Source organism: Ambystoma mexicanum, chromosome 1q, assembly GCF_040938575.1.
Source record: "Ambystoma mexicanum isolate Mex_15411 chromosome 1q, UKY_AmexF1_1, whole genome shotgun sequence".
Lineage (NCBI taxonomy): Eukaryota > Metazoa > Chordata > Amphibia > Caudata > Ambystomatidae > Ambystoma > Ambystoma mexicanum.
In genome coordinates, this window is record NC_090922.1 from 1,306,187,674 (window position 1) to 1,306,215,129 (window position 27,456).

Consider the following 27,456-nt stretch of genomic DNA (forward strand, 5'->3'; position numbering starts at 1 on the left):
AGTAAAGTCAATTTCACTTTACTATTCTTGGGGACTGTAGCTCACACAAGAAAAGGTATTTAAACCTTATGAGAAATCTAAAGGACTTCTGTGACACTGCACTGAAGGTGCTGTGTTTCACCATACAAAGAAAAATGTGATACCTATGGAGTTTGTCACTCTGAAAAGGCGGAAACACATAATCCAAATCGGGTCAAAACACATGAGTGAGAAAAAAAGGTCCCTCTCACTCCAGGGTTAATATTAAAAAGTCCTGAAGTCCAGCTGGTGGTCTCTTAGGTTGAAGGGAATTAGCACAGAAATGAGAATTCTTCCTAACATTGGTGATGACTAAATACCTCTGCCTTAATGGCCCTAGACTGACATTGTGCTGATGGCCCACATTAAGAGTAATGTGATATCATTGAAATAACTTATTTTGAGCATCTTTAGCACTGGTTTTCAGCAAGCCTGAAGCCAGGACTGGGATGTATACATGCTTTTGTCTTCAATGTTAAAGTTTCTGTTTGAAGATCTCAAGCATGGTTCTGAGCAGAAATCAAAGGACTAAGATGAGTAATTGTGTTTTTATTTTCAGATTGGCCCTTGTGTTTCTAAGTGGATGAAATGCAGGTGCTCCAGTATCCCAAATAAAGTTGAAATCACTGCAAACTTCAAATGTCACATTTCTTTTAACTGAAGAAAGCGGTTATTTAAATCACGTTTTGAGAAATTTCCAATTGTAGGTCTACTGTCCTAGTTGAATTTTTTTTGTCTTTCTAGATATGCAGATAAATGGATCTAAAACATCAGAGTCATCGCCTGTGCCAGTTATGACTGTTCACAAAGCAGAACGTCCAAGTGCACTGCACATGTGGTTTCAGAACAAACTGGAACAGGTACCAATTCATTAATTCTTAAATAATTTACAAGTTCAATGCAAGAAGTAGATTCTGAACCTGTTGCTTTCATTCTGACTTTAGTGTTATAAACTGTGAGCAATATTTCTAACCAGACAGTACAAGTAATCATTAATAATTAACATCTAAATATTAGCAGAATATGTACTGCTTTAATTACGCAATTTTCTAGTTTTCGAAATTGGCGCATTAGGGTGTCATGCCTATTAAAACTATAGAACGGTACAGTAACACACAGTAGTGTGCACTTTAAAAAAAATGCTATCCAATGGATACTATTTCCCAACTTAGTCCCAGTATGTCTGCTTTATATTATGTTAATTGTTTGCCTGACTTGTAAAGTGTCACTATGATTGATTTTTACATTTTAATGTTATCTTAAGTCTTATTTTTTTGTTCCGAACTATAGATGTTTACACTCCTGATTGTTGCTCTGGTTTTTAGTACGGGATGAGCTACCGAAATCTGTTCCAATTTCTCCACAACTCTACCTTGCACAATAGGCTATCTTGTGTATCTGGCTTCATTTTCGCCTCTCTGCTATTCAGTCTTTGTTGTTACCTGGAAACCTGCCTGAAGGTGTATGAATCCATTTCAATCTCCCCCATTGAGTGTGCTTTGGTATTATCGTTTAGTGTTCAGTGTTCAAAGCTACTTTTGAAGCTAACCATCAATTTCAATGTCAAACCACATAGTCTATGAAATAATCAATCGGTTCCTATTAAACTCTAGTTAATTCACTTAAGTTGAGACTGAGTTCTATCTTGCAATTCTGGCTTGTGTTCAAGTAATTTTTGCATTCCTCGACATGTGTACCTCCATTTTCCCTGATTAGTTTGCCAGATTTTCTATGCTGAGTGTCATTCTGATGACTTATCAAATGCGCTCCCTGAAAGACAATAAGAAACTAGAGTAAGGGTGCCCATAGCCTTGTGGTAATATTTGCACAGTGGCTGTGTGGGCTTCTCCGATCGATGGCTGCCTTTCTGTCTTTATAATTGGTGTTGGGTAGATTTTTACCCAGCATCCAGTGAGGGGTGTGAAATAAGTTTGTCCTACGGGTCATACAGGGTTCCAACCATTAGATAGACCAAAATCACTCAATGGGGTAGCAGAGGCTGGGTAGCCATTGTCCCCCTGAGAAGGCACACGTCTGGGGGATGGGTACAGTTTGCTCCAGAACATAGCCTAAGAAAGTACACTGCACAGGTATATTGAAAAATATAAGCTCTTTATAGAATTGCACTGCAATACTGGAATTTTGAATTGGTACTGATTAGAACACAACACAGTAACGCAATCAAAATCTGCAAAAGGGCTTCACAGCAGGCTATTCCCACAACTAATGTATTACCCCTATTTTGTGGTAAACTCGACAATTATAATGCTAGTGGGTGGGGAGAAAAGGGACAGACACTCAGTACACAAGGGTTGAACAATTGTTCCCCACAACCTCTGATACGTTATTGGAGACATGCACTTGAAAGCGAATATATTAGATGAACTATGCATTAGAAAGTTGAGTGAAAGGGTTAAAAAACAATTTGAAATTTGGCCAGTGGGCTACCCTAAAAGAGCTAAATTGGATATAATTTGCTGAGGCTAGGTATGTCCCAGTTCACCTCTTGATACACTTGGAAACAGTGTCAAAGATCACCTTAGCAAGGCTGGATGATGGCTCACTGAAGGCCGCCTCTCTAGTCTCTGGGTGGGGGGCCGGCCCAGGTGTCCCTAAACACCCAAGATGATCACTAGAGATCAGAAACCCCATTGTCTAACTGATTGGGCTACTATGATGGCCTACGAGTGGGTGGGTGCTTGGGTTGTGTGTCTCGTGTCTCCCCTCTGCTTTCTCTCCTTTGCGTGCCGTGCACCTTCCCTTTGGGCACTCCTTCCTTTTTGCACACTCCTTCCTCTTGCGCGCTCCTTCCCTCCCTCTCCTGTCCCAGGCTCTTTCCTTCCCTCCTCTCCTGTCCCGCGCTCCTTCCTTCGCTCCTTCCCTCCCTCCCTCCTCTCCTGTCCCGCGCGCCTTCCCTCCTCTCCTGTCCCGCGCGCCTTCCCTCCTCTCCTGTCCCGCGCGCCTTCCCTCCTCTCCTGTCCCGCGCGCCTTCCCTCCTCTCCTGTCCCGCGCGCCTTCCCTCCTCTCCTGTCCCGCGCGCCTTCCCTCCTCTCCTGTCCCGCGCGCCTTCCCTCCTCTCCTGTCCCGCGCGCCTTCCCTCCTCTCCTGTCCCGCGCGCCTTCCCTCCTCTCCTGTCCCGCGCGCCTTCCCTCCTCTCCTGTCCCGCGCGCCTTCCCTCCTCTCCTGTCCCGCGCGCCTTCCCTCCTCTCCTGTCCCGCGCGCCTTCCTTCCTCTCCTGTCCCGCGCGCCTTCCCTCCTCTCCTGTCCCGCGCGCCTTCCCTCCTCTCCTGTCCCGCGCGCCTTCCCTCCTCTCCTGTCCCGCGCGCCTTCCCTCCTCTCCTGTCCCGCGCGCCTTCCCTCCTCTCCTGTCCCTCGCGCCTTCCCTCCTCTCCTGTCCCGCGCGCCTTCCCTCCTCTCCTGTCCCGCGCGCCTTCCCTCCTCTCCTGTCCCGCGCGCCTTCCCTCCTCTCCTGTCCCGCGCTCCTTCCCTCCTCTCCTGTCCCGCGCTCCTTCCCTCCTCTCCTGTCCCGCGCTCCTTCCCTCCTCTCCTGTCCCGAGCTCCTTCCCTCCCTCCCTCCTCTCCTGTCCCGCGCTCCTTCCCTCCCTCCCTCCTCTCCTGTCCCGCGCTCCTTCCCTCCCTCCCTCCTCTCCTGTCCCGCGCTCCTTCCCTCCCTCCCTCCTCTCCTGTCCCGCGCTCCTTCCCTCGCTCCTTCCCTCCCTCCCTCCCTCCTCTCCTGTCCCGCGCTCCTTCCCTCGCTCCTACCCTCCCTCCCTCCCTCCTCTCCTGTCCCGCGCTCCTTCCCTCGCTCCCTCCCTCCCTCCCTCCTCTCCTGTCCCGCGCTCCTTCCCTCGCTCCTTCCCTCCCTCCCTCCCTCCTCTCCTGTCCCGCGCTCCTTCCCTCCCTCCCTCCTCTCCTGTCCCGCGCTCCTTCCCTCCCTCCCTCCTCTCCTGTCCCGCGCTCCTTCCCTCCCTCCCTCCTCTCCTGTCCCGCGCTCCTTCCCTCCCTCCCTCCTCTCCTGTCCCGCGCTCCTTCCCTCCCTCCCTCCTCTCCTGTCCCGCGCTCCTTCCCTCCCTCCCTCCTCTCCTGTCCCGCGCTCCTTCCCTCCCTCCCTCCTCTCCTGTCCCGCGCTCCTTCCCTCCCTCCCTCCTCTCCTGTCCCGCGCTCCTTCCCTCCCTCCCTCCTCTCCTGTCCCGCGCTCCTTCCCTCCCTCCCTCCTCTCCTGTCCCGCGCTCCTTCCCTCCCTCCCTCCTCTCCTGTCCCGCGCTCCTTCCCTCCCTCCCTCCTCTCGTGTCCCACGCTCCTTCCCTCCCTCCTCTCGTGTCCCACGCTCCTTCCCTCCCTCCCTCTCGTGTCCCGCGCTCCTTCCCTCCCTCCCTCCTCTCGTGTCCCGCGCTCCTTCCCTCCCTCCTCTCGTGTCCCGCGCTCCTTCCCTCCCTCCTCTCGTGTCCCACGCTCCTTCCCTCCCTCCTCTCGTGTCCCATGCTCCTTCCCTCCCTCCTCTCCTGTCCCGCGTGCCTTCCCTCCCTCCTCTCCTGTCCCGCTCTCTTGTTTACCGTCTGACTCCACTCTCCCTATTTACTACTTTCTCCTCCTATCCTCCCACTCTCTAGTTCTATGCCCCTTCCACTACACCTACCTTCTCCACTGACACCTTCCTTTCACTCAGTCACTTTCCCCACCCTCACCCTTAATCTCTCTGGCATTGCACTTTCCAAAGGCAAAACACACACACACCTGCCCCTCCCAGAATGGTAGAAGGGCTAAAAAAAACAATAACGCTAGTAATGGTATTGTGCACTACCGAGGCTATGGACATGGCCTGCAGTATAAAACATACACAATAGTTGGTAGAACACGTCCACTGCTACCAGCCATAACTAGGTGATTGTCCATGTGACTAAAAAGTCACAGGAGCAGAGAGAAGGGGGATACGAAGTATCCCTTTGGCACTCCACTGAAGGTGGTGTGTGCCAATCTCTCCGACTATACAGTTTTGTCAGATACAACGTATCGCTCTATCCTTAAGAACTGTAGTAAAGGATATAGGAAACCCTCTTAAAGGCGGACCCTAGGGGTTTCCAGCAACACACACTGCCCATTAGGAGCTGCGTGCTGCTGTAGTAAAACACAGATGCCTTTAAGAGCTATGAAACAGACAGACTCCATAGTACAGGTAGATTTACAAAGAACAGAGTTCCAAAAGACAGAGCCCATAAGAATGAATGAGTGGAAAAAGGCTCCACTCATTCACGATTAAAAGAAAAAGGTCCAGAAGTCCAGCAAAAAGTGCTGTGGGTTCTCACTAGGAGAGGGCATGAAACACAATAATGATTAATCTCCCCAACATACTCTTAAATCCCGTCCCCTTTCCTCCATACGGAATGGGCGTCCCTCCTAGGGACGGGAGATGGAACCTTTTTCACCAGAAAAACCATTCTTCCCCTTTAAATTTAGATGCACGCACAAGGGCGCAGCCTAGGGAGCATGTGCTACCCTGACTCTGCCCACTTGTGCCACACCTCAGTCCCCTTTGCCGCGTCGACAGGAACAGAGCGATTTCACCAGCGCTCCTGAGTTTGGCTTCTGCCATGTAATTCCATGCGCTCTTCCCCGGATTATTTGTCTTCTTTTTGTCATACAGGTACTCGGTCCTCCGGTGTCACGCTCCTCCCTGGCGCATGTCGACTTCAGCAGGTGTCCAGCCTGCGAGGGGCTCTTCCTTACCTCTTACTCCTACGCTCTGCCTCCGCTGCCTTGGCCCTGACGACAGCTGGGAATGTTGTACTGCATGCGACGCACTGACTCCACTCACACTGAAGAACAGGCTAGCTAGTTGGAGGGAGCTCTTTTCGATAGATTACTTCCAGAGGACCTGAAGGACTTCGTCAGAGAGCGAGGCCCAAGGGAGGGCCACTATTTTCCATCGCACCCCATAGGGGTCACTCCTTCCTGAGGAACAGCAGAGCGGGAGGAACTTCTCCTGTTCTATCACCAGCACTCGTACCAAGGCTAGTACAGCTACCGGCCTCAGGGCCTAAGGGTCATCAGATCCTTCCGTAAGTATTACCGAGGGACCTCAAGATTCTTTTACCGGGTCTACACCCGAGGGGCAACGTCCTTGTACCAGCTTAATGTCTGAGGGGGCGCCTACACGCAGCATTACCGGCGCTTTTGCCGAGATGCCTAGGCCTGAGGAGCAGGGTATGCCTCATGTGCCAACACTAAGTCTTGTAGGAGACCAGCCCCAGGGACCAAAGCACCATGACGTGGGCACATGGCATGCAGCTCAACAAGATGGCAGGCGCGCCAGACATCAGGGCTGCTCCTCCGATGCCACCCCTAAGAACGGAGCTGGTGGAAGAACGAGCGTCGAGGTGGAACTGGTGTCAACCAGGTAAATGGCCAACTGTTTATCCATCAGCAGCGCAGGGCAGATACCCCCTGTAGTCTAGGCAGAGTGCGCTCCGGCATCAACGGCTCTGTCAATATCCTCTGCCACCTCTTCAGCCTCCGAAGACCGGTTCTTAGAAAGGTTCCTGGCGCTGATGCAAACCTCTGAGATGGGGGCCATCCTGCATCCTGCGGGATGCAGTCCTGGGACATGCTTTCCCCCAACCCCTGCGGTCACTCCACCGGAGCCCATAATCATTCCTGCAGGCCCCCGTGCAGCCACAGCTGCCCCTGCCAGCTCCTTCGATTCCGGCTCCCCTGCCTCCGACCTTTCCGGCGGTTCCACAACAGCCCCAGCTGCAGCTGCCAGCTCCGGTCACACACCGCGCCCACGGCGCACAGCACTTCTCCGCCTGCTACGGACCAGACGGACACTCTGGTGGACACAGATGAGAAGGACCCTCACACGCTGTCGTCGGCGAAGGCCTTCCACCACAGGCTTGCAGGTGTTGTGGAATATTTTGGCATTCCTCAACCCGAGGTAGAGCAGCCCGTGAAGTCCTCCCCCAAGTATAGACAGATGGAGGGGATCCACTCTTGCTGTCGGCGCACCCCCCAACTGCATTCTTCGGTGATCACTGCAGAGTCACTCTACTCTAAGCCTCAGTCGTCTTCGGCCACCTCATCCTCAGCGCTGCTAGGCAAGGAGAAGATCTTGGAGGCATACAAGCTGTACTCGACGCCTCCTGCGTCTAGCCGACGGGTATGCCATGCTGACAGCCGTTAACCAGAGGCTTTGGCGGGAAATGGCAGACTTCCTTCAGAACTTCCGGTGCAGAGCCAGGCACGCTTCAAGGCGGGTCTAGGAGAAGCCAGGCTGGTAGCGCAGGACATTGAGTCCTCCGTGGCCCACATCAATACCTCTGGCCAGGCCATATGCATTGCCACGGACATGAGAAGTTTAACCCTGATGTCCAGGAGTGCATATCGGACCTTTTGTTTCGAGGGTTTGACCTCTTTGACACTACCGCCATCGAGGAGTTACATAAAAAGAACAGCTCGCAAACTGCAAAGTCTTTATCTAGCCTTACGAAGGCCAAGCCCAAGGCATATACCCGTCGCACCAACGCTCAGACAGGACGCGATTGTTCGGCAGGTTCCGGGGCTTCCAGGAACGGAGGTCTAGGCAGCCTGATCGCTTGCTGAGTCAACACCGGTGCAAACCACAAAAGGGGGTGGGGATTTTGTAAGGGCTTTTTCCAGTCCCCCTACTCCGCAGCAGCCTCAAAGGGAAAGAAGGCATGAAGCTTCCCTTTGGGTCCACGTGTGTCCTCGGGGTACTGCCTACCGTTCCCTCCCTCTCCTCCCCTGCCACAGATTGGGACAGCAACTCGTTTGGCAGAGATCCGGGCACTCGTCGAGAGGCAGGCAGTGGAGGAAGTCCCAGCCTCCCAGCGAGGCTTGGGCTTCTATTCCAGGATTTCCCCCATACAAAAGAACCAGGCTGGCCTGAGGGTTGTGTTGGACCTATCCACCCTCAACCTCTCCCTCACTCGTCAGAAATTCAAGATGGTTACGCCAGCACTCATTGCAGGGATGCTAGACAAGGGAGATTGGATGTGCTCCCTCGATCTGAAGGTCGCTTATCTACACGTCCCAATTTGGCAGCAACATCGCTCCTTCCTGCGCTTCAGGATCATGGGCTGCCATTTTCAATAGAAGGTGCTAACCTTTGACCTCAACTCAGCCCCCAGGATATTTACCAGACTCGTGAACGCTGTGGCAGCCATCCTCGGGGCCAAGGGCACCACATCTACCCATACCTGTACGACTGGCTCGTCAGGGTGAGATCCCTGGAGGGGGATACCCACACCACCTCCGCACTGATGAATACACTCCACAACCTGGGGTTCACTGTCCACCTCAAGAAATCTCAGCTGCGGCCCACGCAAAGCCTCACATTCTTGGGCCTCATCTGGGATACAGGCTCCTTTCCCCTCGGAGGGCAAGATCACGGCCATCAAGAGAGCCACTGCTCACTTCCTTGCCAGAACAGTGACCTCGGCCTGGTGGTACTAGCACTTATTGGGTATCATGGTAGCAGTCGTCCTGGCTGTGCCACAGGAGATTCAGGATGAGGAGATTGCATCTGCACTTCGCAGCCTCATGGAATCAGGAGTGGGGCTCCCAATCGGAGCTCGTCGGCATCCCTCCTTCTCTCCACCCAGACCTCACATGGTGGTACGAGGAGGGCAACCTGCGAACGGGCAAGCCCATCTGGCAGCAGACTCCACAGGTCACTATCACTACAGACTCCTCCCTGGAAAGCTGGGGGGGGGGCCCCCTCTGAACAGCCACCGCGTCCATGGAGTTTGGACCCAGCAGGTACAAGTCTCACATCAACTGGCTAGAGCTCAGCGCCATTTGGTTGGTCCTCAGAGCTTTCCCTCATTGGGGGCAAGTCCGTCCTTATCCAGACCGACAACTACACCAGCATGTACTATGTCAACAAGCGGGGGTGTACCAGGTCCCCTCCATTGAGCGCCCTAGCAGTCAACATGTGGGAATGGGCCCTGGAGAATGACATTCACCTCATGGCTCTCCACCTCCCGGGGGAGACCAACTTGGAAGTGGACAGACTCGGCAGACTGGGCTCGGACAATTACGAATGGCAATTCAACGACCAGGTGTTGCAGGATGTCTTCAGCAGATGGGGGCATCCTCAGGTGGATCTTTTGGCCTCCTGGAACAGGAAGTGCCAACAGTTTGCATCCTGGCAGGGACAGGGCCCCGGCTCGCAGGGCGGCGACACCTTACAGATAGTGCAACGTCATGACAGCCTATGCGTTCCCTCCCACTCCCCTGATCCTCAGTAATCAGCAAGATAAAGGAATCTCGCCACCTGAGCATCATTCTGATCCATGGTGGCCGGCGAGACTGGTTCTCCGAGCTGCTCAGCCTCTTGGACAGACCACCGATTCACCTTCTGATGGGGGCCAGCCCTTCTCATCTCACAGCATGGGGGTCAGGGTCCTCCACTCAACCCCTCAGAAGATGGCCCTCGCAGCATGCTTCCTGAGCAAGTCTCCGTCAAGCACGTCTTTCGCAGGCATCTAGAGATCATTCAAGGCGCCAGGAGCAAGGCTACCAGGAGCCAATACAGTAGTAAATGGACAAGGTTCTGCCATTGGGCGGGCTCCAAAGAGATCAACCCCCCCTACTTGCACGCTGGATGATGTGCTCTCCTCTGCGCACCTTGCGCCCTCAGGAGTACAGGTGGACACATGCCGCACTTACCTGCCATAGGGGCCTACAGATATTCGCAGGGTGAGGTCTTCTCATCCTCCAAGCTGATAGTCGAAGTATTTGGCGGGCCTATCCAGGCTTTACCTGCCCATTAGGAAGCCACACCCAGTGTGGGACCTCAATATAGTGTTAGGTGCTTTGGCGCACAAACCCTTCGAGCCTATGGCGTCCGCGGATATCGGGCTCATCACCATCAAAAGTTTGCTGGTGGGCCTCAGCTCTGTGTGCATTGTCGGTGAGATCCAGGCTCTGGTGGCCTCAGAACCCTGTACCGCCTTTCAAAGGGATAAGGTAGTCCTGCGGACGCCCCTGCGTTCCTACCCAGGGTACCCTCATCTTTCCATCTAAACGAGGAAATAGTTTTACCTCTGTTCTTTGCTAACTGTGTTACACTGCCGAGGCTCAGTGTGACACTGTCTGGACGTTGGGTGCTCTCAATTTTTATCTGAACAGGACCAAGGGCTTCCACAAGTCGGATGCTCTGTTACTTTTGTGGGCTCTAGGCCCGGGTATCGAGCACCCAAGGCCTCCATTGCAAGGTGGATAGTTGCAGCCATCAAATAGGCAGCACAAGCCACTACCAGCTAACATGCAAGCCCACGCTGTCGGGGCCACGACCACATCCGTGGCATTCCAACCTGGACCACCCCCTTGGCTTTCTGTAAGCATAACTGTTGGGACGCTGCCTCTAGGTCAGACGCGGCCTCGGACAGGCGGTTCTAAAGAATCTGTTTGCTTAAGTAGGGTCTACAATCAGTTGTAATCGCCCAGGAGCAAAGGGGACAGGGTGTAATGGTAATTATAAGCTACTCACCGTAGTGACTAACATACTCTTAGTCCCCTTTCCTCCATATGTCCCACCACGGGTTTCTCTGGTGAGAAAGGTTCGGTCTCTGGTCCCTAGGCAGTATGGAGGCAGTATGGAGGAAAGAGGACTAAGGACGTTAGTCACTACGGTGAGTAACCTAAAGTGTCTGAGCAGGAAGGAAGTGAGGGAGGAGTCCAAAACTCTACAGCCCTTTGCCTTTTTCCTTGTCTAAAAGGAACCAACTCCCAATGGGGGTGTGGGGGCTGGCTGTCCTGATTGGACAGCCAGACCGCCCCTTTCTTTAAACTGCAGGGAGAGTTTGCAAATGTTGTGCTGTAGTTCCTAATAAATACTCTGAACCTGGAAGCTGATGACACGTCGACTAGAGCTGAATCAGAAGATGAAGAAAAGACATCTGTAGCGACCGTCAACAGAGCATGCTGTGTAACCGAAGCCTGATGCATCCCTTTCTTCCAATCGCCCTGGGTGTCCCGAATGCAATAACTTACTCGGCGGCTGGTGTGATCCACTAGTCTCAAGAAGACCTGCATTTTGAACCATCCCACAACGTGCTGTGACCTTGCTGGGCTGCAAACCGCCAAAACCCTGGGACCTCGTGCTGGGTGCAGTGCATGGTCTTCCGAAGTCCGAACCTCGCTGGCAGTTGCATGGGCTCCTGCTGGACCTCCAGAGACATGATTCGAATCCCTGTAGTCCCCTCACCAAAGTGCAGGACCGAGAGAGTGAAGAGAATCTGGACAGCGATATTTGTTCTTCCTCCGGCTGCTGTTCAAAGGCGCCAAATCCAGAGCCGCATGAATCTGTGAACAAACCTTTGCTGGAAACCTCCTCTGTCGACTGCTGCAAGTTCTCATCCAGTGTCCAGTTCTTTCGTCTCTAGACCAAGAATCCAGGGACCAGGTCCTGTGCTGCTGCATCCTGAAGGCATCCACTTGGCTCTTCTTTTCTCCTAAGGTACTGTGTTGGCTTCGGTAACATTAACCCCATGTCTTGTGTGAATCCAGTGAGGCTGAGTGGGTGATCTGTGTGGTTGGGCGTTTTGCCCATACCACTTGCCCAGGCTTAATGCTGGTACACATATATAGGGAGCCTTCTCGGAAGTACCTGAACACTTCTAACTAACTCTGAAGCTGATACTTACTTGTTTAAGAAGATATCCTCTGGAACTTTCCTGTAACTGAACCCTATTTCAACCTGCCTACAGCTGGTTCCTAGACCACAAGGGTCCCTCTTCTGCCTCTGAGAGAACCCTACAATAGACTAAGGAAGGACTGGAAAAGAAAATGATTGTCTTGAGTATAACCAGTGTACTTTCTTAGTGTGGTTGGTAACTGAATATGTACAATATAAAAGTTACTAAGTGTCTAGAAGTTATTGCTTTTTAAGTTGCTGGTTGCCCCCTTTAAAAAATATAGACATTGCTTTACTTCGAATAATGTCCCATATTCTAAAAAGTAATCAGTGTTGGTACTGTTTTATCATTGCTTAACTAAATGGGTGTAAAAGCTTACCAATAGGGTTTACCTACCTTGAATAAGTGTCATTCTTAAAGTGTACGCCTAGGAGTTTGCTTTCCTTGATCTGCTTTATACAGACCTACAGTCTTGAAGTTGGTGCTCATCTTATGAGTTGCTTGAAGCCCCTCTTAAAAGTATATGGTTTCACTTACCTTGAATAGCTGCTGCTCTTCTAAACTTATAACACACGATTGTGCTTTCCCTGGAACAGCTTATAACATTTCTAAAATAGTCATTGGGTCAATTACCTACCTTTTAAATACATTGTGTTTTAAAGTGTAATTGGGCTTTGCTTTCCTTGACTTGTTTAGTGCATTCAAAAATAGTTGTGTTCATACTTATAGAGTAGCTTAAGGCCCCTCCAGAAAGTGAGTTGATTTACTAGCTCTGAACTGAGTTCTAAAACGTAATGTTGCAAGGAGTATACTTGTAACAGGGTTGGTTTATTATGTGATTTCATAACTGAGTAGAACTGCATGTCTGACATATGGTCCAAATGAAGGTCAGCCTGCGCCAAAATTTGTTACGGGAGAGTCTGAAAATATAGATAGTCTGTGGAGTTGTGCAAGCACTTGATGGAATTAAGTGAAGAAATGCATTATGCCAGCGCTCAAACACTCCAAGCCGTTCAGTAGTGCTAATAAATCAAGGAATGAATCCTTTGAGACTGGTGACTCAAGTATGCAAGCCTTGGAGATCAGCGGTATTAAGAACTGTATATGAATCGCTGAAGAATTGTTCAAAAGAAATAGGGTTTTAATTACTCCAAAGTGTGGATGCACTAACGGAGTGGAAACGAGGAATTTTAAGTCTATGAATAAGAAAAACAAAGGTGTTTTTCTCACCATTACAACTTTACAGTCAACATCCTCCTTCGTTAAAGGTCACCAATAGAGTGGGGAGTTTTCAGTCCAGGGTCATACACCCAAAACATGTTTTCGCCATGCACCACTTAAAACAATTCTAAGGTATGCTTTCTGTTCTTGCACTAAATGGTAATGTACATGAACACTGCACTGTCGGATAATTCAGTGGCTTGCTTCTGTGACCTGTGTCCATTGCGTTTGAATCCCAGCACGGGCTGGTACTAAAAAGCATGACAAATGTTAAAAGAATGTGCAAAACCCATTAATGTGGAGGATAAAATAATTAAAGGGTCAATTGGCTAAAGAGATGACATACATGTTAATGATATTCAGACTTATGGGTGGAAGAAATGGCAATGTGTGAATACATATTTCTAGAGTTGTGTGTAATGTTTGTTTTATTTTTGATTTTTCAGGTTAAAGCTTTCTTGTCTAGGCGAATGCTGGTCATGTATTTATTTAGTAAGGTAAGAATATGGGCAAACACCAAAAGGATTAATGCTTTTCAATCATGCATCTTACTTCCTAAACCCTTGCACACCTACGTGATGTCAGTTTCAGTGCCTGTCTTTTACGCGGAATGCAGGGTTTTCTGTGGTTCCTCACTACCAAGCAACTCCACTCCAGAGTCTGGAGTTGTCTGGGGGATGTGAGGAGATGGGTAGAAACACAGGGCACTTTTATTTAATCATTCACTCTACTGTATTGGTTCTCACTTGTGCTTCAAATGATCACACTGTTAGCTAATAAATGAGCAGTCACACTCTGCGACTACCCAGCACTTATCTGCTTGGTATTAGGTAACCCACCTTTTGGTATAGGTCTGTACTACACAAGTTGGTAGTGTGACTGAGCAGCTGAACAGCCAGGCCTATCTAAAGAGGGGTAAATGTGAGCTGTAGAGCTGTAGAGCTGTACAGATGAAATCAGTCAATACAAGTAACCCTTACACTCAAGTTTTCAGTTATAAATAGTTAATTAACATTAATAAAGCATTCTTTAAAAAGGCAATTGTTTATAACAGTTCAAGCAAACTTTGGCATTACTTTTCAGAATCAATAACGCTGGTGAATACTCTTTGGATATGCATCAACAATCCCTCTCTGGCCATTGCGGGGAGTTTGTATTGACACATTATGGCGGCACCATCACCGTCTTGTTGCTGATGCTTTGATTTGACTTTTGGACTCATGTGACTCACTTTGGTTCACCCATCTCGAATCTCGTCATTCTCATTGCTGGAATTCCTTAAGCATCACGTAATCATGGTGACCATGAGTCATGTTGTGCCAATGTACTACTTGAATCTTGGCTTGCACTTGCTAATCTCTTGCAACATTATGTGTTCAGTTCTGACCTGTGCAACTTGATGTGCTCTCACCACCACTTGCTTATGTGCTCTATAACACTGTATTTTGCTGGCTTTGGTGCTTCCTCTTTTACCACACTAGCTGCTTCTCATTCTTCTCTTCCTCTCTTTTCCCCTCACCCCCCACCCCCCACCCTATATTCTGTGCACTTTCAGAATTGGCAGGCCTATTACGATAGTCGCTTGCTATGTCCCCCCCACCCCACCCCTCGTTCCATTCTTTTGTCAATCTCCAGCACTACCAGTAATGTCATCAGGCCTAGTACCCGCCACCTCTCACCCCCTTCTCTCACTTTTGTCATTCCATTGCACTACCAGAAATGTTGTAAAGGCCTAGTATGGTAGTCGTTGTCTGTCTTACCTCCTACAACCCAATTCCCCCGATCATTGTCAAAGCTCTAGCACTATCTGAAATGTCGTCAGGCCTAGTACGATAGTTAATTTCACATTCTTAATGTCTCAAGGCCTTGTAAGAATGTTATTGTTTTCCTTGCTCCCTCCCTTGCCTTGAAGCGCTTTGAAACATGTGTATAGACGCTATACAAATACACTATCAATATGTTTAATACATTTCTCCTACACCCTGAAGTGAGTTCAATTACAAGGATAGTGTTGTCATTTATATATAACACCAGTATGCTTTGTAGACTGAGTTTCCGAAAAAAAGGGTTAATGAAAGTAAAAGGGTAGAACAGTACGAAAATGTGAGGAAAACGGAATCCTCCAATGAAGTGTAGATGAGCCTTTCCAAGCAGTAACAGTATAGTAAACTAGGAGACGTGTCTGTATAAATGCGCTTGTCCTAATTAATAAGTATAGAGCTCTAGTCACATAATGTACGTGGGCATCAGGTATTCAATGTGTCAGTTTAATTTAGTAGGGATATTTGAAGTTCGCCTTAAGGTTTTGCCAACAAGTGTTTCAACCTATTCGGTCTTTTTCCAAGGCAAAAAGAGTTCTTCATATACAATCAATGCCAACAATATTAGTCAAGGAAATGTACATACATTCAACAGTAACCAATGGTTACCATGCAAAAAATATAAAGTGTTCAAGATTTGATTTGAATCTAAAGAGGGGACAAAAAATGGGGGCTACAGGATGGACACAGTCAATGGGGTACAAAATGCAGAAAGAAGAGGAAAAAGAGGGGGAAAAATAGATTAGCTGGACCTCACACCTTTCTTAACGTAAATCTTAATGTTTCTAATCAATACTTCAATTGCACCTTGATATTTCAAGCCCAAACAGTACCTCTGGTTAGAAGAAAAGTGGTCCAGCTGGATTCTGTCTTGCTATGGCTATGCCGACCATGGTTTCTGAGCCTCGGTTGTGAGGACAAGAGGGAGGACGTCTGGAGGGCTCATGCGACGGTATTCGGGAAGGTCGTCGGCAGCTACAAGCTCTTTTCGAATCAGCTGCACTTTGCGGTTTCAGTGCCTCGCAAACAGCACTGATGTAGAAAGGTTAACTTTGGTTAGTCTTTCCTTGCTCCCTCGGTTGTGCACTCTGGCGAGGGGACTATGGATCAGGAAATCCTGCTTCTGGAGTGTCCTAAGGAGGCTCCTGGAGCTTTTGGCCAGATTTGGTCGGCAGATGTTGCACTCTGTTATGGAGACTCAACCCCTGGCATTAGACTTCTGCAGCAACGGAGAGGCACAGCAAGTCGGGGATTGCGCCAAAGTGGAGTTCATCTCGGGGTTAGTTGGTTCCACTAACCCAAGGGAAGAAGTCCCATCTGGAGCTTCTCTGTAGATACGAAAAAGGTCAACACAGCAGCAAGGCTTCACCGGGCAATTCCAAGGTCCAGGAGGTTGCAACGGCTTCTCTTCACGGTTTCTTCTTCAGATGTTTCTTCCAGTGGTCACCTTTGCCTGTAGTCCCAAGAACCCCGCCTTTTTAAGCAGGGTTTCCCATTCCTGCAGTGTCTAGGCTCTCAATCACCCAGCAGGGTGGCTGGCCTTCCTAGAGAGCCAGCTGGCCAATCGGGACTGGTTTCATGCAGGCATACCTAGAGACAAAGGACAGGGGTTTCGGAATCCTCCCGCACATCCCGCCCTTCCAGACATACTGGAGCCAGGGGCAGGCTTCAGGGCAGAAGCCCACCAAAGGCAAAACACACAAAGGGCTCAAATCTGTCAACGCACAGAGTAAAAGCCAAGAAAGACCCCACAAACAGAAAATGGCAGAAGACCAGGCGTTTTGACAAAATGGACACCCATCAGTGCTGTACTGCAGCTGATGCTTCAGCCTGCGGTAGAAAAACACAATGGTAGTAAAAATAAAACCACAGCCATTTAAAGTAGTGAGGGTAACAAAAAAGGTTACATGGGAAAGTAGGTTAAGGGGCTACTAGGTAACCAGCCCCCCCCCCCCCCACTACCCCACCATGCACTCAACATAAGATGGCATGTGCCTACAAACACGTTAAGATCAATTTCACATTACTGTGGGAAAAGTAGTTCACCCCAGAAAAGGTTTTTAATCCTAAGTGACACAGCACTGGAGGTGCAATGTCGGCATACAAAAAGCAGATGCCTATGGAGTTTGTCATATTCCAAAAACAGTGAAAACACAAAATCCAAATCGGGGAAAAACAGAGTGAGAAAGGTCCCATTCACTCAGGAGTTAAACGTTAAAAAGTCTTAAGTCCAGCAAAAGAGCTGGTGGTCTCTAAGGTTAAAGGGAATTAGCACAGAAATGAAAATTCTCCTTAGCACACTACTAGAGTTCGTCTGTCTTTTCGTGGATGAGCATTGCTGCCATTGGTTCTGCAATCCTTTTGATATAGGTATGGTTACTTGTTAAGTGCATGTTTTCTCTCTAAGGCACTATATTGGCATTGGAGCACCTAAGCCTTATTCTAGAGCAAGAGATCATAAACTAACTTCTAATGCTAGTGAGGGAACAAATGTTTTCAGTTCTCTATGGAAAACAATTATCTGAGGTTGAGTGGACTTTCAATGCCAGGACGTTGTTAGGACAGTTTTTCTGAAGTCTAACTAAGAGCTTAGTAAAACCATACACCAGACAGTACAAAACTCCACTCTTAGTATAAGGCTGTACCACCTGAGTATTTGGTAGCATAGGCAGAGCAGCCAGGCCTACCTTAGGAGGGAGAGAGGGCTGTAGGAACGTACAAATAACCTGTAGCATACAAATGGTCCCAAAGAAAGACACCCAAAACTATTATATACAAAATAAAGGTTTATTATAAATACCAATAGGCCAAGGTGAATCTTGGTGGCTAAGTACTTTGTCATAGAATCATAAACACATTATAAAAACACAACACAATGCTTAAGGTACACAGACCAAAGTAGAGACCTTGTTCAGAATAGGTAACAGTAATTTTAGGTAAGTCGGACCTTATCATACACATTTAGAATAGAACACACCTATTCAGAGGGGTGGGGGTTGGGTGGTAAAACCACAATTTACTTTTAGATTATTTCAAGAGTGGTAGGTCCTGTCAGTCAAGCAGGGATACTCAGTTAAGAAATCATAGTAAACCAACCCCGTTACCAGGATACTTTTCTTAGTGTAATTCATATTCTTGTAAAAGTGTGAACCTTTGAGTACATTCAGGATGACCCTCAGTTATACCAGGTGAGTAAAACCTAATTGTGTAATAAACTATTAGTCGCTTTTCAGATCAGTAGAACACAGACTAAGGTAAGCAATAACTCTTTTACACTATCTTTTAGATTGCACTCAGCAGACCAATGTCAGCTAAACCCATAGTGCACACAGCTATTCAAGGTAGGTGTTAAGGAGAATTCTCAAAAATGTGCTAATTCCCTCTACCTTGGAGACCCCCAGCAACTTTGCTGTATTTATTATACCTGGAGAGAGTGGGACCTTTCTTTCCCACTCTTATGTATTAATGGGATTTCTGAACTTTGTGCTTCTTTTGGTTATGGAGCCTTATAAACTCCCTAGGCATCATCTTTTTACATTGTGTTACACAGCACCTTCAGTGCAGTGACACAGGGAAGTCTTCCACATTTCCCAAAGGTTTAAATACCTTCTCTGGGATGAACTGTTTCCCAGAGCAGTAAAGTGAAATTTACTTTACTTACATTTGTAACTTTCTAGACCCAGCACACACTATTTTACAATAGGATGCTGGAGGGGTTACCCAGTATCCCCTTTGTCTAGCTTCTCATGTAACATTTTTAATGTTACCCTGTCCTCACTGAATAGCTGGTGGCAGTGGTTTACTTTTAACTACCGTGGTGTGCGTTTACCGCGGGCTGCGCTCGCAGCTGCAGTAAAGCACCCAAGGGTGCCATTTTTGTCAAAATGGCCCCGGTGTTCTTTTTTCACCATTTCTTTGTGGATAGGTTCTTCTTGAGATTTACTCTGTGCGCCAAATCGAGTTTGGTCCCATTGCCGCTTTGCCTTTGGTGGGATTCAGGGTGTTTGGGGTGGGCAGGAAGTGAGGTGCCTGAAACTCCCTGTGCTTAGTCGCCTAGGAGACCCAAATGCACTCTGTAGTGATTGGCCGGCTGACTGTCCGGCAAGGACAGCCACCCTGCTGGGTGACTGACAGGTAGGCTGGAATGAATGGGAGAGAACTGAAAAAAAGCGAGGCTTTTGGCTTGGAAGGCAGAGTCGACCACTGGACGAAGGAACCAAAGAAGAACTTGAAGAGGACGCCTGCTGCAACTCCTGGACCGCTGGTTTGCCCAGTGAAGCCCTGCTGCTGTGCTGAAACTCTAAATTCATATCGCCAGAGAAGCTCCTGCAAGGACGACTTCTCCCAAAGTAAGCCACCTGGACATTCTCTCGGAGCTGGTTAAATTTCCAGTGTTGCTGCTGGAAACTGAAACGCCAGGGAGGGAACACCAGATTGTGTGCGTTGCTTTTAAACTGGCCAAGAGCTCCAGGAAGATCCTCCGGACTCCCAGGAAGATGAGCCCCCTCAACAGAATGCGGGACCCCAGAAGCAAGGAAAGCTCATCTGGACAGCCAGGAACCGCAGTGTTGCCGTTTGCTGTAGATGCGCGAGGAGCTGTAACACCGAACAGCCACTTGTTTGAAGATTTCCAGTTGCGAGCGGTGACCGTCCCATTGCATGAGTCCCCAGAAGTCCTCCCTCTTGTCACCGCGACTGAGGCCCAGGAATAGTTAGCTGCAGAGCTGCTCGGGAACAGAAGTCATCTGCTACACTTTTTCTTCAATCCAAAGGTGTTGTAAAAGTCTGAGAGAACTTGCCTCTTGCTGTAGAGTTGCTTGCATCTTCTACTCTCACAAGTCTAACGGCTTTTGGCCCTACATTGATTCATCTTTTTCTTCAAAGTCATCTAAAACATTGTGCAAAGACTTTTCTTACTTACCTGTAAAGAAGTGCTTCTGCTCATATAGAATTTTGCCCATTGACTTTGGCTTAGCCTGTTCCACTGAATGACTCTTATTGGGGGATCTGAAAGTGTTTGCCTGCTTAAGAATATTTGTGGTCTCTTGTATGTTCTAATAACCTTTTCCTTTGACTTACTCCTAAATGATTCTAAATACAACAGTGATATTTTAATGTCCCCAGCACCATAGCTATTCAGCTATTGAAGTCACCTGAGGGTGTAGGTGGCGTCTGTGGGCCATTCCAAAAGGGTACTCGCGGATTTAGAGAGTGTATTTTATGAAGTATATTTGAGTGTTACTGTTATATTGCTCCCTTCTGAAGAAGGCTTACCCTAATTGGCTGATACATTAATAATTGTTTATTCAAGAAACCTTGTGTGTAAGTGTTTATTTGAATACTTGTCCCTGTGAACCTCTAACTCCCATACAGCTCACATTGACCCTTCTTGACATAAGCCTGGCTGCCCAACACATTACCAAAACTGTGGTACAAGCTTATACCAAAGGTTGGGTTTCCTATTACCTGTAGTCAGGGTTGTTGTAGTGTTTCCAAAGGGTACTGCATACAATCGTGCCTAACAGTAGGTAAAACCCAAGGCAGACTTATTCTAGACAGGCTATACAGCAGGTTAGGGGAAGCAAGACCCAGTTGGTGAACATATAAACTAATTTTCTGATAGAGTTGTGTGAACCTAACAACATTACTTTTGGGAAGAGGGGTACCCAATTCACTGGTGAGTAAAATAACCTTATATATACTTTTACAAATGGCAAAACACATTCAAAGGGTAGGAAGAACTTTTGTAAGTGCTCCATATTTCAGAAGGACAGTTACCAACTGACTCTTTCACAAGTAAGTAACTTTTAAACACTTGCCGCATTTCAGGACAGAAGGCCCAAACCTTACAAGTCTTTCCCTATTCTTGAAGCATGAGTGTTCTCAGTGGCAGGAATCACTAGTCCTCTAGCGTCCAACAGACATGTCAGGATAGGCACAGATGTAGGAAACTAGTTCCTGAGGAAAACTGTTCACACAAGTAAGTATTTTACTATACAGTTGTAGAAAGGTTCCAGAAACTTCAGAGAATACACCCTAGAGGGATTCCAGCTTTGGGCCTGGACGAACTGGATGAGAGGACTCGCAATCACATGAACCGCCCCCAAAGCTTAAGGTAAGTAATACCCAAGCCAACACAGTAACTCGGCACAGAAGAGGAGTTTGCAGCTGGACGTCTTCAGGATCTGCAGCCAGAAACTTCGTAATTGAATTCCTTGTTATGACTGAAGACCGGAAACTGGAAGGGAATTTGCAGCAGTGATCAAGCGGGGTGGGGGAAGACTTCAGGCAAGAGTTTCTTTGAGGCTGATCGCGGCTCTGTGGTTTTGATGACCTGATGGCAGCTATATTTTAATTTCGGTTTCACCAGGGGTGCAAGACCTTTTACTCCATTGGTTGGCAAATGTACCTTTTTGCAAGCCATTGGGGTACCAGTGTTTTGTTTTTTGTTTTTTTTCAAACCTGCTCTGCCATTTGGTTTTTCAGGGTCTTCCTTTGTCCAGGTGACCATGGCAACCTCCAAAATAGCCCTGAAATCTCACTCCGTTACCAGGTAATCAAACCGACACTGATGGACAATTTCAAGATAATCAACCTTTTTGGAGACACTATGAGGAAGACGCATCACAACTGATGATAGTCAGAAACTCAATCATAACCACCAAAGAGCAATAGATGGAAACTGTGCTCTTGGAATACGAGAGGATCATCCCATCTCTTCAACCCTTCGGACCTCGCACTAGAATCTTGCCACATTATATGCCTCCAAGAGACTTGGATGACCAATACGCCGGCCTGCGACAGGTTTATCTGTCCTCAATCCGGCTGCAAAAGGGACCAGGGGCCGGACGGCTGCAGGCCTTTTGACGTTGATAAAGATATCTCCATTTTGGAACCTCGTCGAAATAGAAAATATAAATTCCTGGACTCAACTGATTATCATAATAAAGTGCGAGAGGCTCCAGGAATTTCTGCTGGAATCACAGGATTCCTTATCGGACCACACAATTTAAGCCAAGGAATAAGATTGCAATCTTCAATACATGCTGGAACCCAGTGGCAATCAACGATAATAACTTCTTGAATGGCGTATTTCTAACAATGGACAGAATTAGTGCCAAATACCATGATATAAATTTCATTATATGTGGAGATCTCAATATTCACCTATATGACAAACGGTCTCCTTAATCGTCCAAATGACATTTCCATCAGAGCCCTGCGCTGGTCGAGGGAGATCTCTGCGAGAAATTCGAAATTATTAAATCAACCTCTGGATGATCAGAAACTGCCGATCCCGACATGGTCATGCCGTAACTCTTCTACCATCATTGATTATATATACTTATCACCAGCCATAACCAATATGCTACTGGACTACAACTGAGAGCGATCATTCGATGCTTACGATCTCTGTTGCAGGAGCTGGAGATCTTACGCCCTTACCGCCCCCCCGTGCGGCTTGATATCGTTGGAGGCAACACCAGATTAAGAATTAGCAAAAACCAGCTAGCTACTATCCCACAGATTTTCCAACAAACACTGCTGCTTAATGAACAGAAAATAAACTATGATTGGGTCTTACTCCCTTTTAAAAAAACAAACCTGCTACAGAGAAACTGATTCATCAACATTACTATAACCAGGAAATAGTAAAAAAAAAAAAAAAAAAAAAAAAAAAACTGCTGCAGCAAAAACTGCAAAAATGGAGAAAAGATCCATCTCCAGTAAATTGGAAAATATCCGAAAAGCAAAACAAGGATATAGAAATTGGAACAAATCAAATACGATGGAAGTGCAGCAAACGGATGCCGAAGCAATGCTAAACACACTCAAATAAGAACCTGAGATCTGTATGGGACCTGCTAAATAACCATGCCCAGCAGCAACAATTGATGGTATCCAACGTCGCCGAAGACCATTGGGTCACACATTTCTCTAATCTTTACAACCCATGGTACAGCAACAAAAAAATTGAGATATTACCAATTTCAAATCAATGGTCCACCTGGGAGAAGCACATCTTTGTAGAAATGATTTGCAACCTAAACTCCTCTAGAGCCCCCGGGCCGGATGGACTATCGAATGCTGCCCTGAAAGGTGACCCGGAAACATGGGCGACTCTCATGGACCATTTACTAACTTTAATTAACACACTAAAGGTACTACCAACAACATGGACCAAAGCGGTATTGATCCCAATGTACAAACAGGGCGATGGAGATAACCCTGCCAACTTTAGACCAATCGCCCTGCTAGATCCATTGGGAAAACTATTTGCCTCATACCTGCTCCAAAAATAGACCATATGGGCCAAAGCCTCAAATCGTTTTGATACTCAGCAAACTGGTTTCACCAAGAATGTAGGTACCAATGTAAATCTAATTCTAAACCTTATTAAAAACGAAGCCATACGAAACAATGTGCCCGTTTATGCAGTGTTTATAGACTTACAGATGGCGTTTGACGCCATAAATAGATCGATCCTGTGGGAAAAACCTGCCAAATGGAACTGCCCTGCAGAAATTACGGAACCGATCAGACTCCTATATTCCAACACGACAGTGTCGATGAGGCTTTCAAAAGAAGGAACTACAACGGAACCCATAAGAACTTGGAATGGCCTAAAACAGGGATGCCCACTAGCAGCGACCCTGTATAATTTATATACTGCCGATTATTCCATGAACATCGATCCTGCAAATCTCAATCCGCCGAAGATAAATTCACTTAAGGTTCCATACCTCATGTATGCCGACGACATTGTACTTCTAGATAAAACGCCATCTGGATTACAGGAGAATTTACGCATGACAATCGTATATGAGCATGAACGAACTTCAGATTAACTGCAAAAAACAAAATTATGGAATTAACAAACCACCACAAGGCTTCTAAGCGATACAAACCAACAAATTTCATTTTAGACAAAAGAACGCTGGATGAAGTTGCCTCCTTCAAATACCTTGGTGTGTTATTAAATCCACAAAAGGAAGAAACCGCATGGGTGACCAGGCTGGAAGGTAAAATCCAAATGCTGGCACGACAAGGTGTGATGCTACACGGACGCTATGGAACATTTTCAATGAAACCGATCATAGCATTTTACCGCCAATAGGTAATTCCCATCATTACTTATGGAAGTGATGCGATGATTATTGCAACCAGCATAAACTGGCAAAAGCTGGAAGCACAATTCTGGCGGAAAATCTTGCAGCTCCCAAAGAGCTTTCCTATGCCCAGAATACGTTTTGAGCTAGCCCTTCAATCACTAGCCTCAATAGTGCGGTGGAAGCAGTTGGACCTCCTGCGTAAGGTCATAAATGAAGATCCAATCCCAGCCATGCAAATCCTTAAAATAAGGCCACATACAATGCATAATACCATCTTGAAAACATGGAGAATTGAACTGCTGAATCTAATGGCAAAGGAACACATTACGGAAGAAATGCTCATAAATCGCCCACAACGGGCCAAGATCAAGCTACAGCAGAATGATTGGTCCAAAACAATCACGGAGAAAGTATCCTACTCAATGAACCTACAATGCCCGATGGACATACGAGCCTTGAATGAACTCCCACATTATCTGGAACGTTTTCTGGACCCAAATATACAAAGAATCTTTTTGAAAATTCGACTGAATATTTTACCCACCAAACAAAGACTCTCTCAAATTCGATCCATACAAAAAGAGGAAAAATGTTGCCGTTTTTGCAACAACAAACACCAGAGTCTCTCAACCATCTCATCATGATTTGCCCGGCACTAACTGACAAAAGACTCCTCTTTGGAGCCTTATTTAAGATCTCTCAATCAAGAACATGGCGACTCCAGATGGTTAAAACTTCTACACGGTCAAAATAATAAGTTGATATATAGTCGTACAATTTCTAGATAATATTTTGGAACTTACCCAAGCTACCTAAAGTGCACCTTTTTTTTTTCTTTTCCTTTCTCTTCTTTCTCCTTTCTCTTTATTCTTTCTTTCACTTATTGCTTTATATATAAACTATATATCATTTAAAAAATTTTTTAAAAAGCCCTAACCGATTTAGCGCAATTTATAGGTCCAAGACTATCCATCTTATTACCTCTGGGTGGGTGGGGAGGTGACTAAGGCGAAGTGACAGTCCTACTGACTAGCCAGTATGGTTGGTAATCTGATCCTAATCCTGCAGCCCCTTTTAGCCATTGGCTGGCTGGTTTTTGGCGAGCCCCTGCAAGACTATTTAGACTTTGCCCTTCTCCTGTTGCATCTCTTGCTTGTCTGACCCTATAACTGAGGTGGCAGGTCTGCTGACATGCTGAAGGAATTTTCCTGCCGATTTCCGCCATTTTTGAAGCCCTTTCTTGGCAATATTTGAATGTCAGTGGCTTGGGCATTTCCTAGTTTGGGTTGTTTTCCACTAGAGGTGCTGTCCTGATTATCTTAGACTCCTGGTGACTACCCACATGTGACTTGTTGAGCCCTCCACTGTTTACTGTCTGAATCATTTGGTTGCCTGTGGGTTTCTGCTGCTGTGCAGAATGTTTGACGCCTCAACCATCTGCCAGATTTTCAGCTTAAGATGTCAAAGGGTGCCTCCACCTGTTGTCCCTGTCCTAGGACAGTTTGCTGCTACGCTACTGCCTTTCTTTGTTTGCTGAGCTGCTCAGCTTCGTCTTCTTGGGCCCCCTTTTCTTTCTGAAATGTTCTTTGACGGATCTTTTACTCCTTGCTTGTAAATGTCTTGGGAAGCGTATTCGTTCCTTTCCTTGGTTTCTGGTGTCTTTATTGACTCCATGTGCAGATCCTGCGGAACCACATTACGAAAACCGCACCTGTGGAAAGAGCTGTTGACTTAACATGTTGTTTCGACCCACTGGAGCAGTTTTAGCTGAAACTACTGTTGAGTACTTGCATTCGGATCATTGGGTGGGGTGAATATTTGAGATACTCTAGCCAGGTGTCCCTTTTGAACCTTGCTAGATATCCCTTGAAGGAGAGTCACGGTTGCCAGAACAGACTTTCATGCTGAGGTAGAAAGTACTCTTGCCTCCCCTACGAAGTCATGGGGCCTGCTCTTTTAAGTGTGCAGGACGCCGTGACCCCTACGGGGAAAAGGGGTTTGGGTCCCTTGATTGAATAGGGTTGGGGGTGTTAGGATAACCGGGTAGAGGATTAGGGAAAACGCATGGATGGGTAGGGGGTTTGGGGAAAGATTACTCCTTGGCGTTCTCTAGATACACTTTGCAATCAACTGCCGTGGACGGCCAACACATACGTACATACGTACATACATACATAAACAAGGTCTAAATGGACAAGGCACTGAGATACCTCTGGATGTTACCTTCATCTATCACCTCTACAGGTAATACAAGGTTCCCACAGAGCCTCCCACCCCCCTTCATCTGTTACCACACATTACAAATCATACAAGCATTGAGGATTCACTTGGCTCAGGCGTAATGCTCTGTTGGCCCTGCTTAATCGGTGTCCGTTGCTATAGTATGTCACAGCACTGTCTAACGCGTCTTCTAAAGTGCTTGCCCACACACGTTAGTTTCAACAGTTGTCCCATCTCATGCACAATCAAATTTAGACTGTGCGTGTTCTGAACAGGCTAACAGTATCAGTCGGCAACACTCGGTCACCCAGCGAGGCGCGTGTTCTCAAGCTGTTAGTCACTCTGTTTAGGGAAGTGGCATTGCTGCGTTTAATTATCTTGGTGCACACAGGGTTTGATGGGAACAGACAAGGGCATGGTCCTGCTATGAGTCCCAGGTGCTTGGAGCTCCACGAGCGTGCTCCAGTCTGAACTCCTGAGCACAAAGTTTTGTTTCATTGCGTGCACATGTGCTTTGCGGTGGGCGTGTCCCTGGTCTTTTCACGGGCACGTGTGTCGGTTGTTTGGCCTCCTGGCTGGTGTAGTTGCATGCTCCTTGTGGGTTCTGTCTGTTCCTTGTCCTGTTGCCCTTCATGCAGTGAGGGCAAATGTGACCTCTGCTGTGGCTAACCTGCTGCTTAGGCTTAGTGATGGTACCAGCCACGACCCCAGTGATGCCTCCCACTATGCCCCCCTGCCCTCCACATCTCCTGACAGTAATCCCCGAAGCGAAGTGCCACGTCTATTTGGGTAGCTGGCTAGGAAAGTATGCAAAAGTTGAGGAGCATTTAATGTTGGTGTTTACCATAAAAGTTTTTTCAATTTTTTATTATGGTATTTAGCACTGTCCTAGCTCGAGAAGCAACAGAGCTTTACAGAGGTGTACAACATTACAGATGCATAACTGAGAGATTTTCAGAGGTAGCAACAGAACAGATCTAGAGCAGAGGATAGGTACAGCAGTAACTTGGTGGGGAGGAGAGGGGTGGGCGTCTACGAGTCGGGTGGCGCGAGGGGTGACAGTGATGGCTGTTAGGCAAGAATGGAAGCAGTAACCCTGTGGGAGCCAGCATTGTCCTCCTGGTAATAGGTAACCCACCTGTTGGTATAGATCTGTAGAGTGACTAAGCAGCCAGACTTATCACAAGAGGGGTAAATGTGAGCTCTAGAGAGGTAACACTGAGATTCACAATTACAAGTATCCAAATAACACTTATTTGCAAGGTTTTCTAGTAAAATAATGCAAGTCATTTTTAAGTACGCCTTATTTAAAAAGGGCAATATGCAACAATAAAAATACACTTCATAACACTTCGTCAGATTTAAGATAAGCAAGTAGATACCCCTTTGGGATGTCTCTCACCCTTC

General features: G+C 47.4%; 1 protein-coding gene across 1 annotated transcript in view; it reads left to right on the forward strand.

Moving 5' to 3' along the window:
• Window positions 1-27,456, forward strand: part of NDC1 (NDC1 transmembrane nucleoporin) — a 367,243-nt gene that overhangs the window by 210,046 nt on the left and 129,741 nt on the right. The window contains exons 13-14 of the mRNA XM_069642162.1: window positions 763-878; window positions 13,343-13,393. Of these exons, the coding sequence (XP_069498263.1) occupies window positions 763-878; window positions 13,343-13,393 (167 nt within the window). The remainder of the gene's footprint in view (window positions 1-762; window positions 879-13,342; window positions 13,394-27,456) is intronic.